The sequence below is a fragment of the Lagopus muta genome, chromosome 5 (genome assembly GCF_023343835.1).
Source record: "Lagopus muta isolate bLagMut1 chromosome 5, bLagMut1 primary, whole genome shotgun sequence".
In the NCBI taxonomy this organism is placed as follows: Eukaryota; Metazoa; Chordata; class Aves; order Galliformes; family Phasianidae; genus Lagopus; species Lagopus muta.
In genome coordinates, this window is record NC_064437.1 from 57,236,430 (window position 1) to 57,263,971 (window position 27,542).

The following is a 27,542-nucleotide window of genomic DNA, read 5'->3' on the forward strand; positions in this document are numbered from 1 at the left end:
CCCTTAAAAATTCTAGTCTTATGTCTTTTCAGGTGAAATTTTCAAATTCTCAAGGGTAATCTGTAAAAGGATACATTGAAACTCCAGGGAAGATGAGTACCTCATTTCGTAGTTCAGGAGGGCTTGTTTTTTTAGATTAATAAGTGCTTTTGAAATTTCATCCTTTGACAAGGTCTTGTCTTAAGAAACATGTTTCAGACTTAGCAAGGTATTTGAACAGCTGTGAATTCAGTCATTTGCCATTTGGAGAATGTCATTGACATATTTTCTTTCCAATGAAGTTCCAGTATGGTTGAGCAACCAATGTACCCAGAGTCTACCAGATAAAGAAATATAAATGGAAGCTTCTAGCAGAGTTAATCCTGAAGTCATTGGAGGAAGTCACAAAAGTAGCATGAAAGGTTCCAAAGTGCTCTTTCTTACAAAGAATGAGGATTCATAAACTTCTAGAATGCTACCTTGTGAGTGTCTTTAGGAAGTGATGATCTTTTTCTGGGGCATGATTCAAGATGGCTCTGCAATCTGGGAAGTACTTACTGGTGGGGAAAAAAAGGAAACCCATTTCTGATTAAGTCTTTCCCAAAGGGGGTGAGTTTTCCTATTTTAAAATGAAGCAGAGTATATTGATGATGAGATTTGAAGTGGAACTGAATTTATAGCCAACAGAAGGATACACTTAGATTTATATACAACGTTGAGTAAAGTATTATAGATACTGGAGGTGTACTATAGGTGAAGCATAGTTCTTGTATTTTTCCTGTAGGAATCTATTGATTAGGGTGGGAGAGCTGGAGTATCTTGGAAAGTCAGTATAGAAGTACATTACTTTTGAAATCTCTGTCAAACACTTGACATTGTTATTATTAGGTGTTTATTGCCTTAAGGCTGTAAGTCCTCAGGTATATCCTCAGCATCCATGAGAATGCCTGCACTGGACTGTACCAAAAACCCACATAGCTTCTTGATATTTCTCTATGTAAGTAAGTAAGAGACCACTGAGGAAGAGTGCAGTAGTTAATAATAATGGTATTAGTAGACACTGACACTACAGCAAATAGGACTCTGTAGTTCTGGTTCACTTTAACATATTCCTTCACTTTGTTTAATTTGTTTAATCTTACGTAATTGGACAATATTATTTTGTGGGTAGAGGTAGGTGCTTCTCTTGTACAGTTAGTAGTGAAGTCTCTTGTTTAGTAAGTTAATGTGGCTCTGAAGTTATATAGTGTTCTCTGCATTGCATGGATTTTAATTTATTTATGTGTTTATTGCCTTAAGGCTATTATCTGCTTAGATTTGAGCAGATGTTTGGAATTAGAAAACACATGAGAATATCTGTTCCCAAGGAAAATAATTTAGGAAATACTTCATTAGGGTTGTACTTTTGTTTACTCTGCGGATGTGTTTATGCGTATCTGCACACCATTTATGCTCTGTCTGGATAAACCTTTTACTTGGGGCTCAGAAATATCTCGTTGGACTTCCACAAAGATGCAAAGAATTGCAATTAATCATTTATCTGCTAGGTGTCAGCAAAGGTTCTCTTTAAGATAAATAAATTAAAAATTGGATGCATTCACACAGCAGATCTTGAGGATGTGTGACTCAAATCACTTCACAGGGTGAGAAGGAGTTTCTAAGGACATATTCAGGGAAATAAATATTGCTCAGCATCTAGAACGTAAAGCTGCACTTCATACCCTTCATTTTATGAGTTCACTCCATTGCATTTTTCTTGATGTATGCAACTTTGAAACTCTTTAATTAATCAAAATGAACAAGTTTACTGTGTCTGGAGATGATTTGGTAGATTTCCATTCAGAAAATGTTCTTGTGGCATAAGAGAGAATGAAGTTTGATGGATTAGGTAAAAAAAAAATATAGGTAACGAAGGATGAGAAGAAACAGTCAATTTTCACAGCAGAGGAAACTCAGCAGTGGATCTTTGCAGTTTCCCACTCTTGTATTTGTAGATGATCTTAATACATAGATGAAAGAGTTGACGAAGTTACTGGTGGTACCAAAATATTCAGTATAGGAAATGGGAAAACTTAATGAAGTATTTCAGACGTTTCTTGGGGTACTGAATGAGTGAGTGTTGAACTTTATAGTTATCAACAATTAACTTTACTTATAGGTGATACGCCTGGAAGTAAAACAATTCTAAGTTCTGTCTTACATTGGTTACACGTAAGCAATCCATGTTAGCACATGACTGTCGTCTTTGAGAAAGTGGCACTTAAAATCCATACAGCAACCAACTATCAGACTTCAGGAAATGAAAAATTTGTGTTGAGAGTTCCCTAGGATTTTTTCAATCTAGTTGTAGAAGTCTCCAATTAAAGAAATATACATATACTTCTCAAACACTGGATAAAGTCTCATTTGCCATTAGATATTATAAACAAATTGAGAATCCATACTGCCTATTGTGATTATTACTGGTCTTGTCTTGTATCTAAGTTGTTTAAAAGTGCTGTTCCTGCTATTTTTTATTTTTTTTTTTTGTCTGAAGTAATTTTTGGTCTACTATTGAGTGTTCACTCAGACTATTAGTGTTTTTAGTATGACTTTGTAACTGTACAGTAAGGCTAATATTTTCCTCTTAGCAATTTTATTAATGAGAAACAGTGTTGTACAATATTCCTGTGTTACTTGGAATTCAGTAGAGCTCAAATAACTCCCTCAATCTGGTGACCATGCTGCAGCAGATGCTTTAAAGGGAGAAAGATGTCTTCTCTGCCCAAAGAATTTAAGTATCTGACCTTCACATTAGCTTTGTTAGTGAAGAATAAACACTTTGTGATATGCAAACTCACAGTTATTTGACTTATTTTAAACCAAGCCAATATTTTATTTACCTAGGTTATGATGCTAATGATACAAAGCTTTAAAACTGAAGTACTTGATCTTTAGGCTTCCAGCCACGTTCCTCATTTAATTGCTATGTCAGAGAGCTTCTTCATGCAACCGCATAGCTGGTGTTCATGTATTCCCTGTTCATTCAGTAGGAAAATATGGTAGGAATGCTGTCACTGTGGAGTGAGAAAAAATTGATATTTTCCCCAAATTGAGTCATTAGTGAGAACTTTTCCATTCAGATTTGGGGAGGCTTGTTTTCCTAAATTCTTTCATTGCAGAGAAGTCACTTTCTTGCATTTGCTGTTTAAAAAGTAGTCAATTGCTTTCTTACCCTCTCCCTCATAAAGCTGTCCACCAGAAGATTTCATCCCATGCCAATTTACCAAAATCCATCTTGAGAGATGTAGGTAGATTTTGTTTTTCTATGTTTCAACTTGAATTTAACTGAATTCAACAGAATAGTGTTATAGTTTTAAAAACTTCAGCCCTTGACAGAGAAATATTTTTCCCTATAAATGAGAAGAAAATGACTGCAAGAAGTAGCTGAATGCTTGTGTATTTTGAAAAACTTCAATACAACTTAAATATTCTCCTACTAATTCTAATATAAAGACACATTACTATTATTTTAAATAAAAAATCATGTCTTGATTGCAAACCACAAACCATGCAGGTATTGATTAAATATCACTGCTACTGTCACAAGAACAACTGTAAACAGATTTAGTAACAACTAGAAAAAATGTTATACTTCTAAATGTCTTATGAATACCACGGGAAGTAAAAAAAATCACAAATTAAAATTAAATCAGTTTTGCTTTTTCCCTTATCCCTTTACTAAGTAAACTAGAATGTAATAGGTGTGTACCTGTGCAAGTATATTGCCTGTATTATGTATGTTGCCTTTCATTTTATTCTTTAGATGCATAGTTTCCTTTCTAGACCTGCTCTCTGATGTAGTCCTGTAGAGATCAGGCTCCTCAGTACAAGGAAAGGCAAGGTTTATCATCACGTCTGTCTGCTGGCCGTCATGGTAACTTCTAAAACGTAGGTTGGCTTTGGAGAGCAAAGAAAAAAGTGCAAGAGGGAAAGAGACAACCTTATATTTATGCTCACCCCTGAAAAATATAAGATGACCATCAAATTTGTTTAGGCTAATCATGATTCTGTGATGATGTTCAAAAAAACCCATCTTGACTGTGCTGTATTAGGGCTGAGGCTAAGATGCTGAGTGTTTGCAACTGCTGTTGAACTCAGGGCTCAGTGAAACCTATTTGTCACCTATATTTATTTAAAAAGATTGAAAGTGACATGGCTATTCTGTATTTTCTACAAAACAATGTTTTCACAATTTTTGTTGCTATTAATTACTTTACTAGTGCCTTATATTTATACTATTTATATGCAAATTATTTAATTAAGATAGAGGTTGAGCTATGGGCCCTTAGTGTTCCTCTGCTCTTTCTTTTGTTCTGGTTCCTCAAACTGAAACAATTTCAGGCAGTGAATGCATAGTCAAGGCCTTCTTTCATACCTCATACCAGAAGAATGACATGTTTTGCAGTGTTAGCATTTATAAATGGGGAAATACAAGTTGAAATGCCAGTTCCTATACAATACAGTATCTTTCTTATAACTCGAGATGGAAAAATTGGAATCTTGAGTTCTGTTGTGAATAGTGAGGATGCTTTCCTGGGGCTTATCAAGAAACTGATGAAAAATGTCGTTATTGATCTCCAGTCCAAACACAGTAGAAGTGAAGGGGAAAAATACAAACCTCCCATGCTCTCAGGGCTGTAACCAAGTTACCCTGTAGGAAGCACGCTCTTTTGTCTTTGAACTGTAGTTATCAGGATTTCTGTCCTTTTAGCTCGTGGATGACAATATCACATGCTTCTCAGAAAAACTGGCCTAACTATAGCTCTACCCTTTGAGTAGTCAGCCGGGCTTAGTCATTCTGTTTAAGGGTTGAGAATCTATGAGGCCAAGAGAGAACCACTGAAAGATACTAAATGAAGATGAGTAAATTGCCAGCACAGAGGAGCACTTAAGTGAAGAGGTAGCAAATAACTTTTTTGAGCAAATTCTTAGCTGCATTCATCAAAGAAACAAACTCTGATGCTGATTTGCATTTCCTCCCCTTTGCTTTGTGATGACTTGGATTCATTATGGTGCAGGAAGCTTATGCAGCCAGCATATGAAGGACATGGTTAGTTTTTTAATTCGTGTCACACTCAATTTTGTGCTACTGTTTCACATTACTTTTTTCTCATCCTGATAATTTATAAGGTAATACTTCAGGAATCATGCAGATGTAATTGAAGATTCCTTTATTTGTCAGAGAAGGAGCTGTGAAAATAAGTGAACAAATTAAGTTTTTTCACCAAGTTAAAAAAAAAAAATCTGAAATAAAAGAATATTAAAATCAGCAGAAGAACAGAAACTTAAAAAATCATTTAGACATATTTCATTCTAATTAGCTTGCAGATGAAAGTTTCTTTTTAAAGTGCTATAATCCATAAAAGAGAAACAACTCCTAGTTCAGATGCTAAGGTCTGTAGAGTACTACCAAGTTTCAGAGGGAAAGTGTTTTCAAGGTCTTTTCATGAATGGTTTGTTATGGAATGGGGTCACTCTAAGAGGAATAATTACAGAGTGATCAGAAGATTTCTTTGAAAAGATTGTGCTAGACCTTCTGTGTGGTTTGTGTGAGAACAGAAATCAGTTTTGCTCCTAGGGTGGGCTAACAAAATGTATTGTGTTTTTGCAGCTACTTCTATCTTTGCCCCAAAAGATGCACGCGTCACCTTGCCGTGCTCTCAGCCTCTTGAAGGTCATTGCCTAGAAACCAGATCTTGGAGTTGTTAGAAGTACAACACACTGCTGCACCATTTGACCAATTGCAAAAGTTTACTTTTGAACTCTAATGAGTCTTTGCTTATCTCCTCTCTTAGTGCTACCAGTTGCTAAATAATTAATTAGTCTTCGATTGTCCCTCTATATGTGCTTTTATAAACTTATTTGTATTATTTTGTGTGGTATTTTATTTGTAGCCAATGTTTTGTATCAGAACACAGAGTTACTAAATAATTAGAGAAATACTTTTTCACCCTTTGTGTCGAGTTCGTACCGTGGATTTGTGATCCACAGTAATTCTTATTCATTTTGAATACAGTAATTTGTTCCTGTCAGCAGAGGGGCTGGTTTCTTGTTTTAAATTGCTGACTTTTGTTTTTGTTGGCGTACTCCCCAATGCAATTTGAACTTGTAACAAAACTCTATTTGTATGACATTTCATCTGGATAGGTGCTCTGTGTTGCCTAACAGTACACATTGAGGTCCCCAAGATAAAAGCTGACTGAATGCCAAAATTTTAGCAGAGCTTGTATGTGCAGATAACGAAGGTAATCCACGTTCCTTGGGTCTGTAAATCAAACAAAGAAGAAATATGCATGCACACCATTCTCTGAGATAGTGGACTGGTAGTTCCTTCTTAATAATAATAAGGAATATCTGACCTCTGAGAATAATGGAGAGCTGACACAAGGGATACTCCTCTGTGAAACTAGAAAGATAAGAAGATTCTTAGAAAAATACAGAACGCTTCTCTCCACACTTAACAGATAATGCCTAAATAAATTAATCATTGGATCTAGTTTGTGGCAATATCTAATCTGAAGGGTTTTTGTCTATGTAGGACATAGTTCATATTATTATAGAATTGAAAGTAGGTCCATAATACAGTGGAATAGGAAACCCAGCCACTGTATCTTGGCTGTATTTTTCAGGCTGATACAGACAAATATGCTCTCTTTAGTGGCCATCTATGAACTATCATTTTGGAAAGCAAATAGTGGTTGCTAATGATATCTTGCAAGTACTTTTTCCAAGATAAAAATAGATACTAAAATAATTTCTGGAGTTAACACCTCTGTGTTGCTCTTCTGGACAAATGCAGGACAGTGTTTTCCCAAGTTGATGGCCATCCAAGGCATGAACTTAGTCTTGAAGACTTCTTGATGGTTGAAATGTGTTACTCTCAGGGCGAATGGTGTACACTTTGATACTTGGAAATTCTCAGGATATCTTTGGCTGTCAAATAATTTTTTATACACATATGTGTTCATAAATGTCTTATACATTCACTTACGAGTATCTCTTGAAAGACCCTAATTCTTGCTGGTTTCTCTCAACTTTGTAGATTTATTGATCTCTTTGATGTTGTGAACTTGCATTATTTTATGCCTTGCAAAATCCAGGTAAATAAGTAATATAAGCCATAGATCATCATGTAGTGTATCTAAGATCAACTGGAAAATTGTATTTTGCATTTTTTTCTCTATCTTTCAGAACAAAATGCATTTTACCTCTCGAGTACTTACTGTCTTGCAATTGAAATTGCTCCATCTCTTGCAAAAGCTTTCGCGATTCTATGATGAAATACTTCCAACACACAAATTGATAATCAGTAGATTTTAAAGGGAATACTGGTAGATTTTTCATAATCCTGCAACCAGTAAATTACCTTTTGTGGTCAAAGTGAATAGTACTTTGAATGTTGTAAGTCATGTAAGTCATTATATACCTCAATTGCATCATTTGGTTTATATATTTCCATTTAATGGAGGAAAAAAGTGAAAAGTAAACCAACAATCACCTGAGCTTTTTCTCTAGTGCCGCTTCTCTCGAAACTTTTAAACACGTTGTGATCCTGGTTCTAATGGCAAATGTTCTCCTACAGAACCATGAAGTCACCTGTGGTAGCAATGAGTAACATAGCTGTGAGCCCACTGGCAATGGGTAAATAACAGTGATGGCATAGACTGTGAGAGACAACAGGTCCTGTTCGTTGTATGGCATTTCGTACTGTGTGGGAGTTGGGAGGGAGATCAGGGTAGGATCCAAACAACTGAGCAGAGAGAAGGTACCAACAGGCAATGGCAAAATGACTGTCCATAAGACAAACTGAAGATGTTTCATCGCACTTTGTGATGCATCGTGATACGTTTTGCACTGGAGAAAGAGTGACAAATTGGGGAAAGAAGGTACAAACTGTGAAAGGTGTAAAACTCATGAAAGACAGAAAGAAAGGAATGATGGAGGACATCACCTGACTGCTTGGGAGAAGTGATTGCTCTCATTCTCTGTATCTTTCTGTGAATATGTTTTGAGGTTGAAATTTTAACCTGAAATTATGAAATAAATGTTGGCTGTCAGTGAATGCTTTGGAAGAAAAAATATTCAGATCTGTTACATAAGTGGATTTTTTCTTCCTTCCATTTCATCCATTCTTTCTGTGTAGGTTTTGTATGTCTGGTTCATGAATTGGAGTTGGAAATACTATGTTGCCATATGCTATCTAACTTTGTTTTCTTTGCATCAGATCATCTTTATTTGATGTGAACAGCTTTGTTATACTAGAAGTTTCTAAACTGTGCCACACAAGAACAGCTGGTGGGGTGGAGGGACAGATGTTTGGTCAAATGGTATTGGGGCTTCCTTGCAGTTCAAAGGAGCTGTGTAGATATATAACGTGACTGTAGAGTACAGTTCTGTTTTCTAATCTGAGTAATTTGAATATTTGCCGAAGTTTATATAGAGACTGGGAGAGCAACGGACGTGTATGAACATGAGCTGGAAATTGATTCCTTAGAGAATCTTTCTCTTACTGTGGAATTTACCCTGCAAAGCTGTTTGACAACTGCTGAATTAAATTCATATTGCTTAAATGGTGCTCAAAGGAAGAGATTTTACAATATTCTGTGGTAGTAATTGTATTTAATATTTGAAATGTTACCTTCTTTCTTTGGAGTTTCACTTCGGTTTTGTACAAATTAAAATTGCTTTGGAATTTAATCTTGGGCCTGGTATTGACATCTGAACATCTTTAATCTTGTGTATGAATGTGTGTTCAGTTGCTACTTAAATAAAAGAAGTATTGTGTAATTGGTAGCCATCAAAATTTAATAGGTGTGAGGATCTAGATGTACCTTATACTGAGGAAGTCTCTAAACTGCTGGTCATCAGCAACTGGCAGCACCTACTGAAATGAGAATCGTGCTGTAGCTGCTCTGTTCCTTAAGATTTCCCTTTGTTGTATGTTAATGGTCACTGCAGGAGGCAGTATAAGTACTGGACTAATTGAAGTTGTGACTGATATGGCAGTCTTTGTGCACTCTATGCTCACAATAAAGTGAGATTTTCCTTAAGGTTCACACTATATTGTCATGGCAGGGAAAATCTAGGCAGCTATAAACAAGATCAGTAGAAATGTGTAAGTATGGTTGGTGACAACATATGTGCAGGGACAAAATAGAACTTCACACTGGATTTTTTTTTTAGTTTGGACATCAGTATTTACTGGGAAATGAGCTACTGCGAGTATCAGTGTTTCTCATTCTTTTTATTCTATGTTGGTCCATTCATAGGGAGCCTTTCTGATTATGATATAGTTAAGGGGAAAAATAACAAGTTAGCTGAAGCCTGTCAGAAGGACACTTTAAATGTCAAATACTCTGCAAATAATTTTTTATATAAATATACTGTCTTTCTGTTATACTGTGTTGAATGGCTTAAGACTTAGCTTTTGAAGAATTTAAGCAAATAGGGTGAAATTGGGATGGGAATTTTTGATGCAGATGTGTGCATAAGATATTTTCCATTCATTTTATACATATTAAGAAATGAATATTGGTTATAAGTATTCAGACTGAATGAGGGAGAAGGAGAACTCAAATGAGGAGGCAGTATAAAAAGGAGGACTTCAGATAGATGAATTGTAGGTAGCGGATTAGTTACTGACTTTTATCTCAGGTAGTGTAAAGCAAGAACTGCTAATCATCATCTTGTGATAAAACTAGAAAATGCCATGTCTGAACATTGGGCTAGTATTTTATCATATTAGCTATTGATTTAACACAGCATGAAACAACTGGTTCTGTCCCAGTAGCTCTTGGTGGTCCTCCAATCTGCTGCAAACTTCAAAGCCTAATTGTGACCACTTAACTATTAAAATTATTAAGATCAGACAAATTTTTTTCAAACAAGGCAATGTGTCTGTGGGTAAGTATACATGAACTGGGAGAAAGGAGAGGAATCCTAGCTAAATAGCATCAGTGTAAAAGTGGTAAAGTCAGAAAACACGGAAAACAAAATACAAAAATCAGTTTTGCCTGGCTCATGTTACACACCAAGTATTTTTCATTTTCCTTTTCATTAATTTGTAGTTTGAGCTAATGTGCTTATGGTCCAAAATGCTTGTACTGAAATACACAAATTGAGCAACATGTGGGTGCATTTGTATGCAAGCCACGTTAATTATGCTGTTTTCCTATTCAATTCTTCTTACATCATGCATTATTTTATTTTGTACTTAATGAGAATGTCAGAAATTATCTTTTGTTACTTTCATTGAACAGACTATTATTAGGTATGTATTCACTGTGATTAAGACCTTAAGAACTCACCATTGTGATTAAGACCTTAAGAACTCAGATAATATTTTCTCACTTCATACACTCGTTTCAGGAATTAAAAATGTGTCTACTGCTGTACATATGTATATCTCAGTAATGTGTACACTCAGTGAAAAAAGGACAGTGCCTAAAAATAGCTTTTTATGCAATAAAAAGTATTTTTGGAAAGACCAGCTTAAGATTCCTAAGTTTAAAATAGATCCTATCAGAGTGGTACAAATTTAGGTGGGGCGATTCAGCTGTTTTGGAAACTTCATTCATCTGCTTTGCCCTAATTCTATGCATCCAAAATCTGTCTTTATGGTTTCCTTTTGGTTTTGTTTTTTTTTCACTCTTTGAGTTCTCAGTGGCCAAAATACATTATTAATAGAACTGAGCTCTGTAGCAAAATTGTACTTTTAACAAAAGAGCCTAAAAGATAAAACATGCTAACTGTCCTAGGCTTTACCCACTGCTAGATACCCAAAGATTGGAAGAGCTGAGTACAATGGCTGTAGCATCCAAGAATGGCAGTTTCTTCATCCCAATTACAGGTTTTTGTAAGTTAATGATCTTTTTTAGCATCTAATCAGAGAGTATGGCTACAGGCTGATAAGGACAGTGAACTAACTAATGGAGGAAGTATTACTTGGATACTTCTTTTTGGAAAAGGGAGAAGCTGGTGGAATGTACCTGCAGATGTCCTATTAGTGTTGGCAACAAAAACTTAGGCTTCAGGTGGAAATACTGACTGAAACAAAGGTATTTTCTGATCATTTCATGTTTTGATTTATTTGAGATTCTTATCATGCTTTCCAATAGCATGAGCTAATTAGTTCTTTTCCTCCCTAACTTTCTTCTTGCTGCCTCACTGTGGGAGCACTCTCTTTGAAGGTTTGCCCTTACAGCGTAGATGTCCTGTCCACTTGGAAGCATGGCTCCACAATTTCATATTCTCTGTTCATCTCTTCATTGTTCCAAGGCACTGAAGTTTATCTTCGTTTTCCAAGATTTAGGAAACATCTTTTGTAATAAGGGGCCTCCTACAAAGCAAAAAAAGTCTGTGGAGCACAAGGCAGTCTGGAGTATGTGATGCTGTTGTGTAGTTGCTACTTGTCCTCTAAATAGCATTTATTGGTAAATGATTTGGTGGAATTGCATGGTGATAGGCATAGAAAGAAAGAAGGAAATAAGACAGCTTGTGAAGGTTAGTTTTCAAACTGCTGTTTGAGGAGAAAGGGTTTTCTTTCCTCTCCAGTCTTGCTCTCATTTTCTTCCAGCTTTGCTGGTTGAAGTGGCTGTGATGAGGGCCTGCAAGTTGTGCAAAACCTTTGTCAAAAATTAGGCAAATATATGCTAATGACTGCTATACATATCAAGACAAACTGCGCTCACACAAGTCAACTTCAAGCACAGAGGGAGTGCCTAGCAGTACTTCTGACATTTCAGAAAGGTGAGTCTGATCAGTAATGAACACAAGTGATCCTGAACACCATTTACAGGAATTTCTAGTAACTAAATAGGCAAGGTGATTAACTTAGTCAGCTCCATAGATGTATAGAGATAGTTCTCAGAATTATATACTATAGTTTGATGATGGTCACTTGGAGGAATCAATAGGAAGGAGTTATATGAAATTAGAGTACTGAAAAGCATATTAGAGGAACACATAGCAAATGTAGCTAAGAGTGGATGGTATATTATATACAAGTGGGCAGAGCAAAAAGCAGCTGTCACTACTTTGACTGAAAGAGAAGTTATAGTTAAATTTGCAGTACTTTTTAGTTACTTTCCTGCATTAACTGATCCCTGACTGTTGGTTTTTTTATTCTTTTGGAGACGATAGCACATAGGTAAGAAGGCAGACAAACTGTTACACAGAACAGCCTAAAGCTGAAAGCACCTTTGAGAAACTGAATTCTGATAAAGAATAAAGTAGTGTATGCATAAATGCGTAGGGACCAAGATTTAGTAAGATGTTGTAGTTCAAACGGGAAAGAGAGGAATTATTTTAATGTGTAAAATATGTATATATTGTCATGAGCACTGGGCTAAGGGGAATTATTTATTGTTATATCTGGAGAGTGTTGTCCAAGCCAAAGCACTCCTTATCTGAAATTTTCCATACTTTGGTTTGTAATGGTAGTATTTCTTTATACTGGGGTATTTCATATCACTCTTTTGATGTTTTCTGGTTAAATTGGAAGTGGTGGTAGGGAATTTTTGAACATCATCTAAAAAAAACGTAAGGGTGACCGGGACATTTAGTTCCAGTCTCCTGAATTTTGAAAAATCTTTTCTTATCTGCGTTATGAAGTTTAAAAGGCAGAACTCAACTAAATATGAGCTGGTTTTGTCAATACAGATTGTCTTTTCACAACAGAAATCATCCACTGTTACTCCTTTAACGTAAGCAGTGAGTTACAATTCCCTCCCAGATCACACGTTTCCTTCTTAACCACAACTCATGCAGTCACACAGGCTGCTTAAGCATCAGCAGTGTTGGTGACACACATTGTCCACTGGGTTAGACACTCCATTTTTCCTTTACCAACATTTATTATTGGTATGCTCAACAACATTCATGTTGTATGCAAATTGAGTTTTGCTTAACTCTCCTCTCTGCCCTCACCCCATAATGAAATTAAAAGTGTTTGATGAAGATTAGTGAACATTTATGGACCCGTAACTTCTATTTAAAATGTCTCCTAGTATCTCTGTATTAGTTTCACATTAGCACTTATGTTTGATTTGTCCCTGTTGTTGGAGGAAAACTACATTTGTTGGAGTGGCAGAATACAGGTTTTAAGTTGTATTTTCTCTTTCACAGTTCCCTGCAACCTTTTTTTTGTGTGTGTGTGTATGAGAGAAAAGACAAGAGTGAGAGTGCCTTAGACATTGACTTTTGCCAGCTGACATCTGCTGCTGCATTGATGCTTCCAGTGAAATGTTTCATAAGTTTTGTAAAATAGTTTACCTCCCTTAGGCCAGAAATATATTTGTTGTTTTATATCCGTAAGGAAATGCTTAAAATTCCAGCATTACATTGTGTCATATATTGACTCTATGTAATCAGTTTCCTGCTTCTTATCCACCTTGAATAAAAAATAGACTATTTAGGAACAGGAGAATGCCCTTCTAATGTCAATGTGAGGTATCTTATCTGTTGTTTACGTATAATCCTTACAGAGAAACACAGAAATTTTGGAAACAGAAGTTTGAACACAGTTTTTAAGCAATTTCATTTATTTTGTTTCTGAAGAAGTGTTATTATATTGTTGGTCAAATAAAAGCTTTAAGACTGTTAGGCAAGGTTTTCTTCCAAATTTTAAAACTAACTTTTCCATTTCTGCCCAGCAAAAATTACTTAAGGTATCTCATCAGTGAGGTCAAGGTCTACAATCTGCAGTACCTCACAGTCCATTTGGAGACCAGGTCACTTTTCACCTTATTTTAAGAAGAGCAGTGGTAAAAGTGACCGCTCTCAAAGAGCACAAAACCAAATACAATGGTATAATGTATTCCTAGGAATTATGGAATAATTCTGGTTAGGCTACTGTTATGTATTTATTTACATCTAGAGCAGGACCAAACAGATGCTGGAAGACTTTTCATTTTTAATTTTTTTAAACCATATGTATATAGTAGGAAATTCTAAAGAAAACAGATGTTTGTAGGTAAATAAGCCCTTTTGTTGGTTTACACTTTTTACAGAAAGGTCTTTTTAATCGATTCTTAAAACACTGAGGCTGAAAAATGGAGAGGTTTGTTGGGCTTTTTCTCTGAAATGCACCTCGGTTTAGTTGTCTGCTCAGGGGCCTGCTTAGCATTTAGAAGGAATGCTACTCTGCAGCTCAGGTATGAAAATACACTTTATATCAATTATTTGGCTGATTGCTGAAAGTGTGTTGGAGTAAAGGGGCATTGGCTAGTTGTGGCCTTTGCTAATGGGAACGTTTCAGAGTATGGATGAGTAATTAAAGTATAGAATGCGGAAAATTAGGCCAAAATTGAATAGAAATGAATAAGTATGCACTGTGTTGTACAGATGTTGGAAACAGATTATTTTGGATACCTCTTTCCATCTACATCTTATTTGGGTACCGTGTAAAAATTGGTCATACACCATGTAGATTGTTTCTCTTCCCATCGCCTTTTCTGTTTTTATGTTGTGATGTATCTGTATAGGTAGTAATTTAGCAAAATATCCTGTCTGCCAGGTGTGGGAACTAGCTGATTGTATTGTAATACCAGATCATTACTTAATTCATATGCAACCTAGCCTAGCACATGGAAAGCATTATAAATCTATTTACAGTGTGGCTGGTCTGATGATAACATTGTATTAAATTCCCAGGTGAGGCAATTTAAGCAATTGCTTTGCCATGTGTAGGCCGTGGAAATTAACTTCTCATATGCTTTAGTAATAGACAAACTTCATTGTTAAACTCAGATTAGTAGTGTAGAAGAATTCTCAGTCTGGTTACATGTACCCTGCTTCACATGTAGAATCATACAGGGGGGTGGTGCTGCAGATCACAGATCTTAATTAGTTTAAGCTGAGTTAATTCATTTCAATTCTAATTTAGCTGTGCTTGCCCATGAACACATCCAGTTCTATTGGGAAATGTTAAGGCTTGGGTCAAGTAGATGGATTGTTTAAAGCCAAATTGCCAGACAGAACTGAGCAAGTGTATCTGTTTGAACAGGGCTTTAAGAAAATCACCCAATCAGTATGCAAAAATCCTGTTCATAAACCAAGAGAGATCTGCTTGGAATCAGAAATTCTTCCTTGTCAGAAGGTCTGGATACTGTAGTACATTTAAAACAGTCCCTGAAACTTTATCTGTCTTGAAGTTTTACAGAAAGTAGCTTAACCCTTTTGTGTGGTGGTGTGTTCGTCTGCGTGCTGGCTTTGAATGGGGATGTGTAGACAGGGGTAAAAGTGCTTGTGTGCTTAGACTTCTGGTGTGTGTATGCACAAGAAAATACAAAATACAAGGAAAACTTCTCCGTGTGACAGATTTTTATAGAAGAAAAACTGCACATAGAAGCGATAGCCTATACTGAGCTGCCCAGAAATTCCGTGGATTACAAACTCTGTAAAGCTTCTGTCTTTTCTAGAAGCATACATATAAAGTAGACAGTGGTAACTGACAACTAAGACTAAAAATGTTGACAATTTCTTGATTTGCCTGGTTAGCTTATGTATAGAAGTCATTAACTATTTATAAAATGCATTATGAATTGGGTTCCTTCAAACTGTAGCAGTGTGTGACATTTCCAGCTCAAACTATCATTCTTGCATTTGGCTAAAGTACATATTTATAAACAGCTGTTAGTTATGAACTAAAAAAAAAAAATCTAAAACTCACTTTATTGCCAAGTTTGGATGAACAATTTCTTTGTCACTTTTTGAAAGCTATGCTTGAAAGTGCTACCAGTGTTACCTTAATAAAAATAAGAATAGTAATTGAAGATATGAATGTATTGATATTTTGGGCAAATTCTGAAAGAACAAATGAACACTTTAGTTCAAAGGCTTTTCCTTTTATATTATTGATTCATTTAGTAGTGAAACTGTGATCAAAAGTAATATCAAATTATTTATTGATTATGCCAAAGAGTTACACCTAATTGTAGTCAGAGGGTTATTTCTTTTAATGTAATTGCTGATTTTCTAATCATGACAGATTATTGCAATAAAGGAACAATGATACGAATATATTTATTAAGCTCAGTCATGTTGATATAAAGGATTATAAAAGGCCTTTAGAAACTGCATTGCTGTTAAGATTTATTTCTTTCTCATGAAGAATATTCTTTTTCCTTTCCTTCATGCAGTCTCTTGTGAATGAGAATATCAGCCACTTAAATGTTTCAAATAAATGATGTGTAACCATGGACCATCTCAGTGTCCAATATAATTAGGCAACTCGTTCACTGGAGAACAAGCTCATGAAGCATCATGCTCCACATCTTAGTCTAGTAATGACAAATAAATGTAACAATAGCAGAATCAATTGGGCTGAGTAATTTTGTAGAAGTGGCAGAGACTGTACAGTTGAGGTACTGGACTCAAGTGGGGAGACTGAATCTCAATCAGAAAAGAAGAGTAGATATTTATTGGTATATATTTGTAATTTCCTTTCTTGTTTGATGTATATAAAATAAAAACAGGAAAATAATGTAATTGAGCAATCTATGCCAATTTGTTGGCTTTTTGGTGAAAAAAGAGAAAAACAAAACCTATCTCCATATGATATTCTTACATGCTGTGGAGTGTTTTAGTCCCCCATAGTGATGAAATGAATAATTTAAACAGGCAGCTCTGATACCACAGCCTGTTTAAAGGTTCTCATTTCCTTTAATGCTGTAGAGTACTTTTAGCTTGGTTAGTATGAAACTGTGACGGCTGAGATCTCCAAAAGATTTGGCATAATTCATCTCTTGTAGTTGGACCATGGTATGCTTTGTCCTTGCGAGGTACAGCTGTTAGCCTTAGTATATAATCTAGATCTGAGCACTAGCAACTGAATCACAAACTGGTAAGCATTGTTGTGGTGAAGGTGTAATGAAGGATGAGCTATGCAAGATCAAAAGCTAAGATGTGTTGCTCTCAGATGACCAACGCGAGACTACTCAACTGCTAGTTTCATAGTAGAAGGGATGTCCTGTTTCCCCACTTCCTTGTCACAAAGATAATTAATTTCCCTGTGCTCAGTTTATTTCTAATGGGTTGTTTTCTGTGCTTTGGTCTTAAAAATCAGAAATTTTTAGCACAGTTGTCTGATTAGGGAAGGTTTGAGGGGGGTTTTCTTTGTGCTGAGTTCCTACTGATAGTGAGTTCCATGGTGGAGTGGGAGGGAAGCTTACAGCAACTAAAACAAGCCTAGAAGCCCAGTTCTGGCTGCCTCCGGAGTTCTTCCCATGATGGAGAGTAAGACTGATCATATCCACACTCAAACATGAAAATATTTTAGACAATATGTTAAAAATGCTTTCTTTCAGTGGTGAATGCAGGAGTGTTAGCTAAGAGTCTGGTAATCAACTGACAGAGAGATTAATAAGAATATCAGTCCAGCTTTTATGGACTTTCCCACTTGTCCAGTAAATGCTGTGCTGCCTTGGTAATCTTCAGTCATTTGCTCAGTTGCTCACCACTTGCTCTAGTTAAGAGTTTATATAGAAATTGGCTCCTGAGAAAATCTGATGCTCATTAATTGTGGTCTCTCCTAACTGATAAGTGGCCATCACTGGTTTTGGTGTTCCCATGATCTGCTGTAAGCTGGTGTTTCCTTGTACTGCTGTTTTCTAACCCGTATTTTAGGACTTGATTTCTGGTACTTTCTGTGGAGGTCTTAGCAGTAAAGGAAAAGCTTTATCATTTTCCACATCTGTAATTTCAACCAGTTTTGTTCAGATGTCTATTGTTCATACTTATTTTTCTTTTTCTTTTTTTCTCCCTGTTTTTTGGTAAATAGGAAAGGAATTCTCCTTTTCTATGTAATGGCATCACTGCAGTATTACTAGCAAGTCTTTCTTGGGAAGATTACTTTTGTTCCTTCATGTTCCTACAATGCTTCTGCTATGAGTTTTTATTGCCTTATTATTAGAACTTGGGTCACACATGATTTGTCTTGAGCATTATTTAAGCTGCTTTTGTCTAAATGAAATGAAATATTGAGGATGTGACTCTCTTAGAAATTGTAAGCTTTTGCCATGCAGATTTATCAAAATACAGCTGTTGACGAACTTTTTTATAACTTTTAATTGCAGGGGTTTTTTTTGTTTATTTTTTGTTTTTTAAATCAAATAGGTATCCATTAGGGGGCTCTCGAGGTTTAAGATGATCAGTCTTGATACCAATGGCTTTGGAGCTTTACTTCCTAACCCTTTTTTCTTTTTGTTTTACAGAAAAGGTCACGGATCGCCTACAGTGATGAGGTGCGGAATGAGCTCCTAGGGGATGACGGGAATTCCTCAGAGAACCAGGTAGGATGCTAATCAAGAAGCCCTAGTGGGTGGCTGGAGGGTGAAGGAGGTCACTGGCACACTGGGCTTCTCAAGCTGCTCCTTAACAGCATTAGCAACAACTCATGTGGAAGTGATACTGTTTAATGCAAAGCTGGGGTCTTAATCAACTTCAAAATGTTTCTTGGAGATCTTACATTTAACCCTTTAACTTGTGATCACTGTCTGCTATCTTAAAAAAAATCTTTTCTTCTCTTTTCTTTATTATTTAGTACTTTAGAAATAACTTGAAACACGCTGTTTGCCGACAAAGCCAAGGTCTTCACCTCAAACACATGTAAAAGGAATAAAAAAAGTACATAATGCTGCTTTGATAATAATGCAGTATAATTAAATCAACACTGGCAGGCAAAACAAATGGAAACACACTCTCAGACTTAGGCTGTGCACTGCTTTGTTTCCTTGTACGATTCCTACCCTAAACAGACTTTTTCTCCCTGTACCAAAAACTTGAGTTGTGCTTATGAAAGCATGTTTTCATGATGTATGTTGTGCTAGAATGCGGAGAGCTATCCAACTCTTTTAATGATGGAAAGCATGATAATCCTCAGGTTTTCATGGTACCTTGTACTCATGTTGCTTTGAACACTACAGTGAAGATCCTCCTTTCTGAAGGGAACTTTATATTCAGAGTAATTTAACCCAGCTGTTAATATTTCTTTTGGTGCTGAACTTGTTTGACAAGCTCTGTCTGAAAGCTGAATGTTTCTTTTATGACAAATCAGCTCAGTTACAATGAAAATTGTGCATTTTGAGTGAGAAATTTGTTGAAAGTTTTCTGATAAGATAGAATTTTAATTATTTTTGTAGTGAAAGTAAAGCTTTTTAGAATACTTTCTGCTTCAATATTAAGTAAGGAAACAGAGCAGAACCGTGTTCTGAAATTTTTATATCTTCTACCTTAACATAAGCTCAGTAAGGGTAGACAAGTTAGACTTGGAGACTTATTCTAATAAAATGGATAAGCATAGACCTCTTAAGCCTCAGTGTTATACAGTATTTTGAAAGTGCTGTGTAAATGTTAAACTCTGTGGGAGACTGTAATACATATGTTAATTAATTATACACGGGATACAATTTATCTGCAGAACTTATTGCATAGCAGATGTAATATCTATGTTTAAGTTAAATGTAGAAGGTATTTATATTTTGATATATAGCAAGAAAGAGTTCCAAAATTTAAATAATAGGAAGACCTTTTTTTATCCCTAAATATGAATTTGCAGAAAGGAGAATTTAAGGGAAGAGTTTGATGGTCTGTGTGTCATGAACATAAACTCTGTACTCTAAAAGTGTTAAAATTCTAATTTTATTTCTTTTAAGGTGCTGCTATTTTTACATTTCAAGAAAAAAAAATGTGTGAATTCAGACATAAAAGGGCAATTGTGATAAGAAGCTTCACTTTTAACAGAATATCTTATATGTAGGGATGAGATAAAATATTTTATTTTCACTTTTTAAGGAATGGTTAAATAACTGGTCTACGTGCACTTTTTGCAACTTACGATTTCTTTTTGAAATCTGATGGAAGAAATATGGTTTCATCTCAAGAAATCAAATGATAATTACAAGCATTTATCAACATGATTATTTTTTTTTTCATCCAATGGCCACTTCTTAAATTGAACAAAATTTTTTAGGTTATTAGTGTTTTATTTAGTCTGATAGGTAAATAAGCTCATTTTTTATGACCCAACTTGAAATTCCTACCCCCATACCTTTGGAAATTCCGGAATTCTTTATTTTCTTCCTTGAAAGATACTGTGAAATATTATCGTAAAGGAATCACTTCTATTCTTTTCATAATATGAAGGCCAATATATCAATCAATATATCAAAAGATATCATTTATTGCATTATTCCAATAATCAACCACACACTTCTCCTTATGAGATGTCGTGATTTATATGTCTACTTATCTTTCTTGCTTTTAGTTATGGATACAATCATATAGTACACGAACTTCAGCCTTATATTGACCTTGTCTGAATGTGCAGTTATCCAAATCAAGTGTAAGGCTTGAGTATTACTGTGCAGTCAGCAATGTATTATCTCCAAATATCTAGATCAGTAACTCCAATTCTACCGCACTGTCACTCATTACTATTTTAATAGACTTGGACTAGATGAAGAAAGTATGATCAAGTACTACCTGTAGCCATATAAAATATTGGAAGGCATTTCAAATTCTTGCTTTAATTTTGTCAGTTGGGAATGCATATACATAGTCTGACCCTCAAACTATTATTAGAGGATTTTTCCTTCTCAAATAGTTTCAGTTAAATTAGTTAAACTAAAAGACGCTGGGCTTTGTTCTCCAATTCAGTCAGCAAACTTTGCTACAAAGTGAGAGGAGGCAATCCTCTCATGATGGAGGAATCATTGAAGAAAAGATTGTTCCTGTAGCAATCCAGAAATGTTGGTAAAATCTGCTAATAGAAATGCTGAATGTCTGGTTACACTTGGATGTTACCCAAGGGAAACAGATATGAGCAGTATATTTAAAGTATGGTCTTTGTCATGATAAAAATTTATATGTTTTTTATGGAAGGAGAAGACAAATATTGTAGAATGGCTGATATGGGAGTATCTAGAACTAAATGAGGTATTGCTGGGAAAACAAACAATTTTTTTTTTAATTCAACTTCTGGTTTTTAGTTGAGTTTTAAAGGCAGAGTTACAGCCAAGTTAAAAGCTGTACTGAACAGGGTATAATACATAGGTATGAGTTTCCAGTTATTCTCACAAGAAGAAACATTGAAGTACAAGATCAGAGTGAAGAATTAGCTAATGATGATTGGTCTTTCCACTTTTTTTTCTTCCTCTTTGCTATCCATTAGTAGCTGTCATCATGTGTAGATGACAATGTCTTAGAATACATTTGCTTATAGTGATTTTACCAAGATATAACCAATTTTATTACAGTAATGTTTATAGAAACTCCTTGTAAGAAGTTGTAAGAATCATACAATTCTGTTTAGTAAGTTAATGATATCAAGCTGTTTAATGAAGTCATTGCTTAATGTACATTAATTTCCTCTGGATTTTATCTGGTAAATATGTTCAAGTGAGGCATATGCAGAGATTCCAAATCAGAAGACGTATCTTCTCCCATCAAGAACATACAAATAACAACAACAAAAACCCCATCCCCTAAAGCCTGTGTGCGTTGCTTGTTACTTATTTTCCAGAAGTGATCTTAAATGGGCTCTGTTACTTTGAAGTCTTATTTGTCATGCTGGCCAGCAATGATTGTCAAATCCCTTGAAAGTTTTGAGCTTTTCAGTGCGATGATACAGTACTTACAGGTGTGGCTTCCCTTTAATAATCACAGTACTGTTTTCATGTGGTGATTTGTATGCTTTTTAGAAAGCGGATGTTGGGCTAAATCACAAATAATCAAAATAGTCAAGTATGACATTACCAACTTTCTTGAGATATAATGCTACTCCTTTCTCTTTGGCAGCTGTGTTCATTAATATGTTGAAGTAAATTTGCATTAGGGTAAATTGCGTGTCCGTATGCACATGCACGGTGTATGTGATTTGTGGTGAACAAATATTTTGTGGCTACTTAATTTCTGACTACAAAGTTCTGATAATATTAGATTTGGGCTTGCTGTGCATAAAGTGTGTCAAACTTCAGCTACAGACCAGGGGGTGAAGTTGGTCAATTTAATTCCCCAAGATCTAAAGAAGGTCGGTATCATTTCATATAGCCCTGGCAGAGCAGATCATTACCAGACACAAATCTGTTCGTTACATGCCGAGGGTTTATAGCAAAATAAATAGACTGTCATCATAAGTTCAGAAAATTGTGTGTTCGACCCACGATAATGTGTAAAGGGCGTTTAATAGAGTTCAGCATTTATTCGTTATCTGTATGCGGACAGAGACGGCAGTAGCGTTATCAGCTTTTTTTTTAAAAAAAAAAAAAAAAAATTGGGTAGTTTTCTGCATCACGTGGTGCGCGCCTCGCCGGCACACGGGCACACACACACACAGCCCCGGCCGCTCTCTGCGGCGCAGTTTTGATTTTAGTCACAGCAGAAGGCTTAGCCACAAGAGATTCCACTGGTTCAAACCAGCGTAAACCAGATTTATTTTTTTTTTAGCCTACAAAGGACCAGATTACCTCTTGTATCGAATTCTGTATTGAAAAAAAATATATGTATCTTTGTTTCAAGGATATGCTGATTATCATAACTTAAAATGGTGGCTGCGCACGGCCTGATGCTGCTTACCGTTGGGTGGTGAGCGTGATAAAAATGCCAGAAAGTGTTCAAAAATAGAAAAGTAAAGGTAACACGTTTTCATCAAGTGCATTGTTAAATGGGGGAAAAATACATCTTTTGTTAATTTGAATGAATATCTTTCAGCCAATGTTTTTTTTTTTAAAAAAAAGAGGGAAAAAAAAAGAGAAAAAGAAAACCCTCTCCCATTACTTAGCTTAGCTGCAAATCCTATGCAGAGCTTAAATTCAGCCATGCAGCACAAACAAGATAGAACATTTTTGTTTGGAACCTATTGAAAAAACAAATGTGCAGCATTTTAAAACTCCGTCTGATTGCTGCAGGGTGGCATGCCCAAATGGGCTCTATTGCGGGAGAGTAGTTTTAAACTTTGGCCCTTTAAGTATCATAGCCAAGTGAAGAATGGTGGCCTCCGAAAGAAAAGATAGCAATGCAATCAGCTCCCAGATCGCCCCTCTCTAAAGGGATGTTTGCCTTTTTGGGGAGAAAAGGAGGGGGACAGCTGGAGAAAGACCAATTTCTGACAGGCCAAGCAGTTGAATTTAAGCAGCAGTTTGGTGGACAGCACGGTTTTCTTTATGCCAAATTCTAGCAAAGTTGCGTTATTTCAGCTTGAGTTCCTGCAGTAGTAGCCCCAGTAATTACACATAGTTGGGTTCATTGTCTGCTTTGGGATGAGGCTGTGTTCAGACCTAGGCGAGCCACATGAAACAATAGAGAGTAATGGAAGTGCCTTTTTTCTTCTCGGGCTGAGGAGACTTTCTCAGTAGTAAACATTCTCAGCTCCCACATGTGTTGAAAATGAGTGTTATAAAACTAGGTGAGGTATCAGCACAAACTGAGATAATGGTGTAGCTGTTGTAATTTTGAATTCAACTGGAATCGGGGAGAGAACTGTAATTTTTTCACCAAGAGCCACTCTTGTGCAGACATTTGTTGTGAGTAATCATACTTTTTGTTCCAGTACCAATGATTTATCTCACTCTGTATATGGAGAGAGTACTACAGCATAACTCGATGTTCTGACTGGATTTTATTTAGTTTTATGGTAAACCTGCCAGAGCAATATTATTAATAGTGTTAGATCATGTTAATTTACAAGCGTAGATTGATAAGCATAAGTGCATATGCTATATAAGTACGTACAGATACACTATGTGTGTATGCATACACACACTGTGTAGTGGTCCAGGAATAAGAGCCTGGAGTGAGTCTTTCCTGAGGGAAACATGTTTTGTGTTGTTCCCTACTCCTTTGTCTATTATTAAATATGCTGTGCAGTAAATCATCATTCCGAGCCGCTTATCTAAGCTGCTTTTTTTTTTTCTCAACAGGAAAAGGGTGTCCATGTGAGGTTCTGTAATCCAACTAGATAATATAGATGTGAGGTTCAATAATCAAACCAGACAATATAGTTGCATTCAAATGAAGGTATATAAAAATCGGAGTAGCGGTGACATGCTGTAAAGATGCACTCATCTATTAATAAGTTAGATCTGCTCGTAAAATAAGAAATCAGTTGTCACAACTGAAATATACAGAAAACATTCTGAAAACTTGTATACACAAAACCACTTCAGCTGTACAGTCTTCGCAGAGAGGAATAGTAAACTTGTTTTTTTTTTCTTTATAATATAGACTTCTATGAAGTCATTCCCCTTTATTTCATGATGGTGTCTTAGATGTGGTTTAAAAGAGAATTTCACACTATTCTCTTTGTTTAATGTGACAGTGTGAGAAAGTGATCTTTATTCGTTCAAAAAACTCTGCATGTAGTCTATGTTTAGGTTCTTTTAATGTGTTTGTCTGTGATTTTTAAATGCTAAACATGTAAACAGATAAATTGTCAATGTTAATTCTGTATCCTGTCACACAACTGATCTTTCTTTCCTGCCATTTCTTTCCTTTTTATCTTTTTTGTGCGCTCATGTTGCAGTTGATAAAATTACGTGAAGAGGTGAGTACTTTCTTGCTTTTTGTTGTCTAGCTTTCCCTTTAAAGCTGAGTTTCTAAATCTGAAGTAGATCTTTTTGTTCATTGTTGCAGGGAAATCTGCACAAAGCAAAAATATTGATTATACTGCTTTAAAATATTCACTGTTCTGCCTCTTTTTTTCCTAATAATTGTATACTTACATAGGAATCTCCAGATCAAACCTAAGAAATTAACATTCTTTGATAGTGGAATTTTTTTTAAAGGCACTAGAGAAAGAAGGAAAAAAAAGAAAACCTATTATTTGATGTCTGCTAGAATACCATGATCAAATCTGGTACAGTAATAATCTTGTTTGCATCACAAAATCTTTGATAGGGTAAATACATTCGTACACTGGTATTGAAAGTGAAAGCATTGCTTTGGTTAAAACCTGTGCTGAAACACTGGCAGAATTACACGGTTTTTCCTAACGCTTTGACTTTGGTGTGAAGCACTGAAATGGCTTATGTATTATATAGTGTATCATATACCCACTGAAAATACAGCACAAGTAGACCCACGCTCACGTATCAATATTTATTATTTATTTGTGTGTGCTGTAGATCTGTAGGTGTAACACTAGAGATCAGTATTCTGGAACACCTTTCTTCCAGTTATAAAATGACTCATAAATATTTAGAGAGAGAACGTCTGTTTTAATGGTCAGTTCCTCTAATGTTTCAGTATATGTTCTGAAATTAATATACTCAGTTCCTTGCTGCTGGAGCAAAGCAGGTATCTGAACTGCTTTTTTTTTATTGTTTCCCGATTGCTGCCAAAAATGAGGTCTCAGGAAAGTCAAGATTACTTAGAGGTCGGATTTTTGAAGGGTTTCACGTGGAGAGTTTGAACCAGTGAAGTATTTGAATAAGTATATTTAGAGGCATTTTAACATCACATATTTGTCTGGTATCTTCTTTTTGAAACGTGTATGCCCAGGCATATCAGTAATGAATCCTGAGCTCTGCAGAAAAGGATTTGTAAGTTTTAGAAATGGTGATGACAAAGAAATGTAAAGTAACCAGATTAGGGGCAATTACAGGCAATTCTTAGAAACAGTAAGATATTTGTGATATAAAGATTCTTTCACCAGTTGCCTGAATGCTTTATTTTTCCTTCTTCTTGTGGAGCTGATATTAATATGTTGAAGCTGCAGAGTAATGTGGCGAATAAAAAAATTAAACAAAATAAACATGTAACTGCATGAAAGCCCTCCCACCACTGCTGAGCTCCCCTCCCCAACAGTCCCAGTATTTAAACAGATGACAATATTGTTGCAAGGGTTTGTACAGCCTGATTTCTGAGATTACTTTCAGAAGAGCAAGATCCATTCGCTCAACCCTTTAACAACGCTCGCACGTCTGCTCCTGTGCTTTTGTAAAGCAATATAGTAGGAACATTTTTGCTTGCAAACAGAGATTATAGGTTTATAAACGGGCAGATTCCTAATTTGTAGGTTACTCTGAAAATTTAATTAGATATAAAGAACAAAGCTGCGACTTAACTGCTCTTCTTTCTGAAAAAACTATGAAGGCAAATAAGAAAATTCAGAATGTTATTGCACAGGAATGGGGCTCAGGAGCTATACTGAACTTATAATGAGTCATACCTTTTGGAGCTTATAATTACTCTATCATTCAGCTAAATTTTTTTGACATTGCTTCTAGTAATTTTCTGCTTTTCCTGGTTAGCCTCAGAAGTTACTTCTTTCCTCTCTCTATTTGGAGAGCAACAGCAAAGAGATATAAATAAATTTGTTGTCTAGAACAAAACCAAACAGGTAGAGAGAGAAATAATTAAAAAAAAAAATAATTGTTGACATTCCATTTCCTGTACTTAATGACTGTGTGTTGAGTAGGTTGTGATTGCAGTGCTGTTTTAATACTGGATGCAAAATGCATGTTAAAGTTTAAACGAAGACTGATACAGGGACTGAGGCGTAATTCTGAACTTGTCCCCTAGTGAAACATCAAGGCATCCACAATTATAATTCTCCTAAGGAGGTATGAACAGATCTTGAAAGAAATTATGGTTTGCCATTCTGTTTGTTAATAAAACCTACACTTCCTCTCATTACCGGGCTCTGTTCCGGCACTCACACCGTACGCAGCATCGCGTGGAGGCTGTGCCGCTCTGTCTTTTGAGCTCCTGAGATCTCAGTTTGAATCCAGCCCACATGGAATGACAAAATCTCTAGTGATAGCATGCCACTTTGCAAAACTTCCTTATGTAACTCAGATAGAAGCTGTTTCTGAAGCTGCAAGACGCAATGAATCACCTCCCTGCCCACCTCTCAGAGCAGGGATGCAGTGGCAGAAGGAGTGTGGGGAGGGCTGGGGAGCAGGAAGGCATCAGCTGCTGCTGTCGGGCACCGATTTCATGGCCAAAGGGCTGTATGCCTCCCAAGCCAGAGCACGTAAATAATTGTCATTTGTAATAAAAATAAAAAGGTCTCATTGTAGAGTGGCTTGGGTGAAAAGGTTCTGAAATAAGGTAAGAAACTGCTTTGAGTTAATGTTAGTACCGAGTTCACAATGCTTTAGTATTCTAATTGCTCACAGTAGGACTGAACTAACTGTGGGCTTATCATTTACCTTTTAGACAAACTGCGGCTAGTGTAGTGTATAAAAAAATACAATTACATGTTAATTCTTTCTGTTGGGCAGCTCTTTTACATTGAAATGTGAAATCTGATTATTTTCTCCTTCTCCCCTAACATAGTAGGCTTGTCTTTTCATTCCTAGTGTGCCACTACAGTGCTGTGCATTTGTTCTTTAATTATAACACTCTGTTCCTTGTGCCCACTCCCAGTCCCTTCTTTTCTTTTTTTGTTTTAAGTATCTCCTGTCTAACTTTTAGGATTGTTGTCCTCTGAACTCCTTATTTATCCCTCCCCCCAGATACCTCTTCCACTCCTTTTCTTTCTGGAGAGATATCAGTGTAGCAGCATTAAATTCCTGATGTTT

At 35.9% G+C, this 27,542-nt stretch overlaps 1 protein-coding gene across 4 annotated transcripts in view; it reads left to right on the top strand.

Moving 5' to 3' along the window:
- Positions 1–27,542, top strand: part of VTI1A (vesicle transport through interaction with t-SNAREs 1A) — a 249,701-nt gene that overhangs the window by 31,499 nt on the left and 190,660 nt on the right. For 2 of the 4 annotated variants that reach the window (XM_048945667.1, XM_048945665.1), the window contains exons 4-5: positions 18,234–18,311; positions 24,539–24,559. In XM_048945667.1, coding sequence (XP_048801624.1) covers positions 18,234–18,311; positions 24,539–24,559 — 99 coding nt within the window. The remainder of the gene's footprint in view (positions 1–18,233; positions 18,312–24,538; positions 24,560–27,542) is intronic. The other 2 variants (XM_048945664.1, XM_048945666.1) reach the window with 1 other exon arrangement.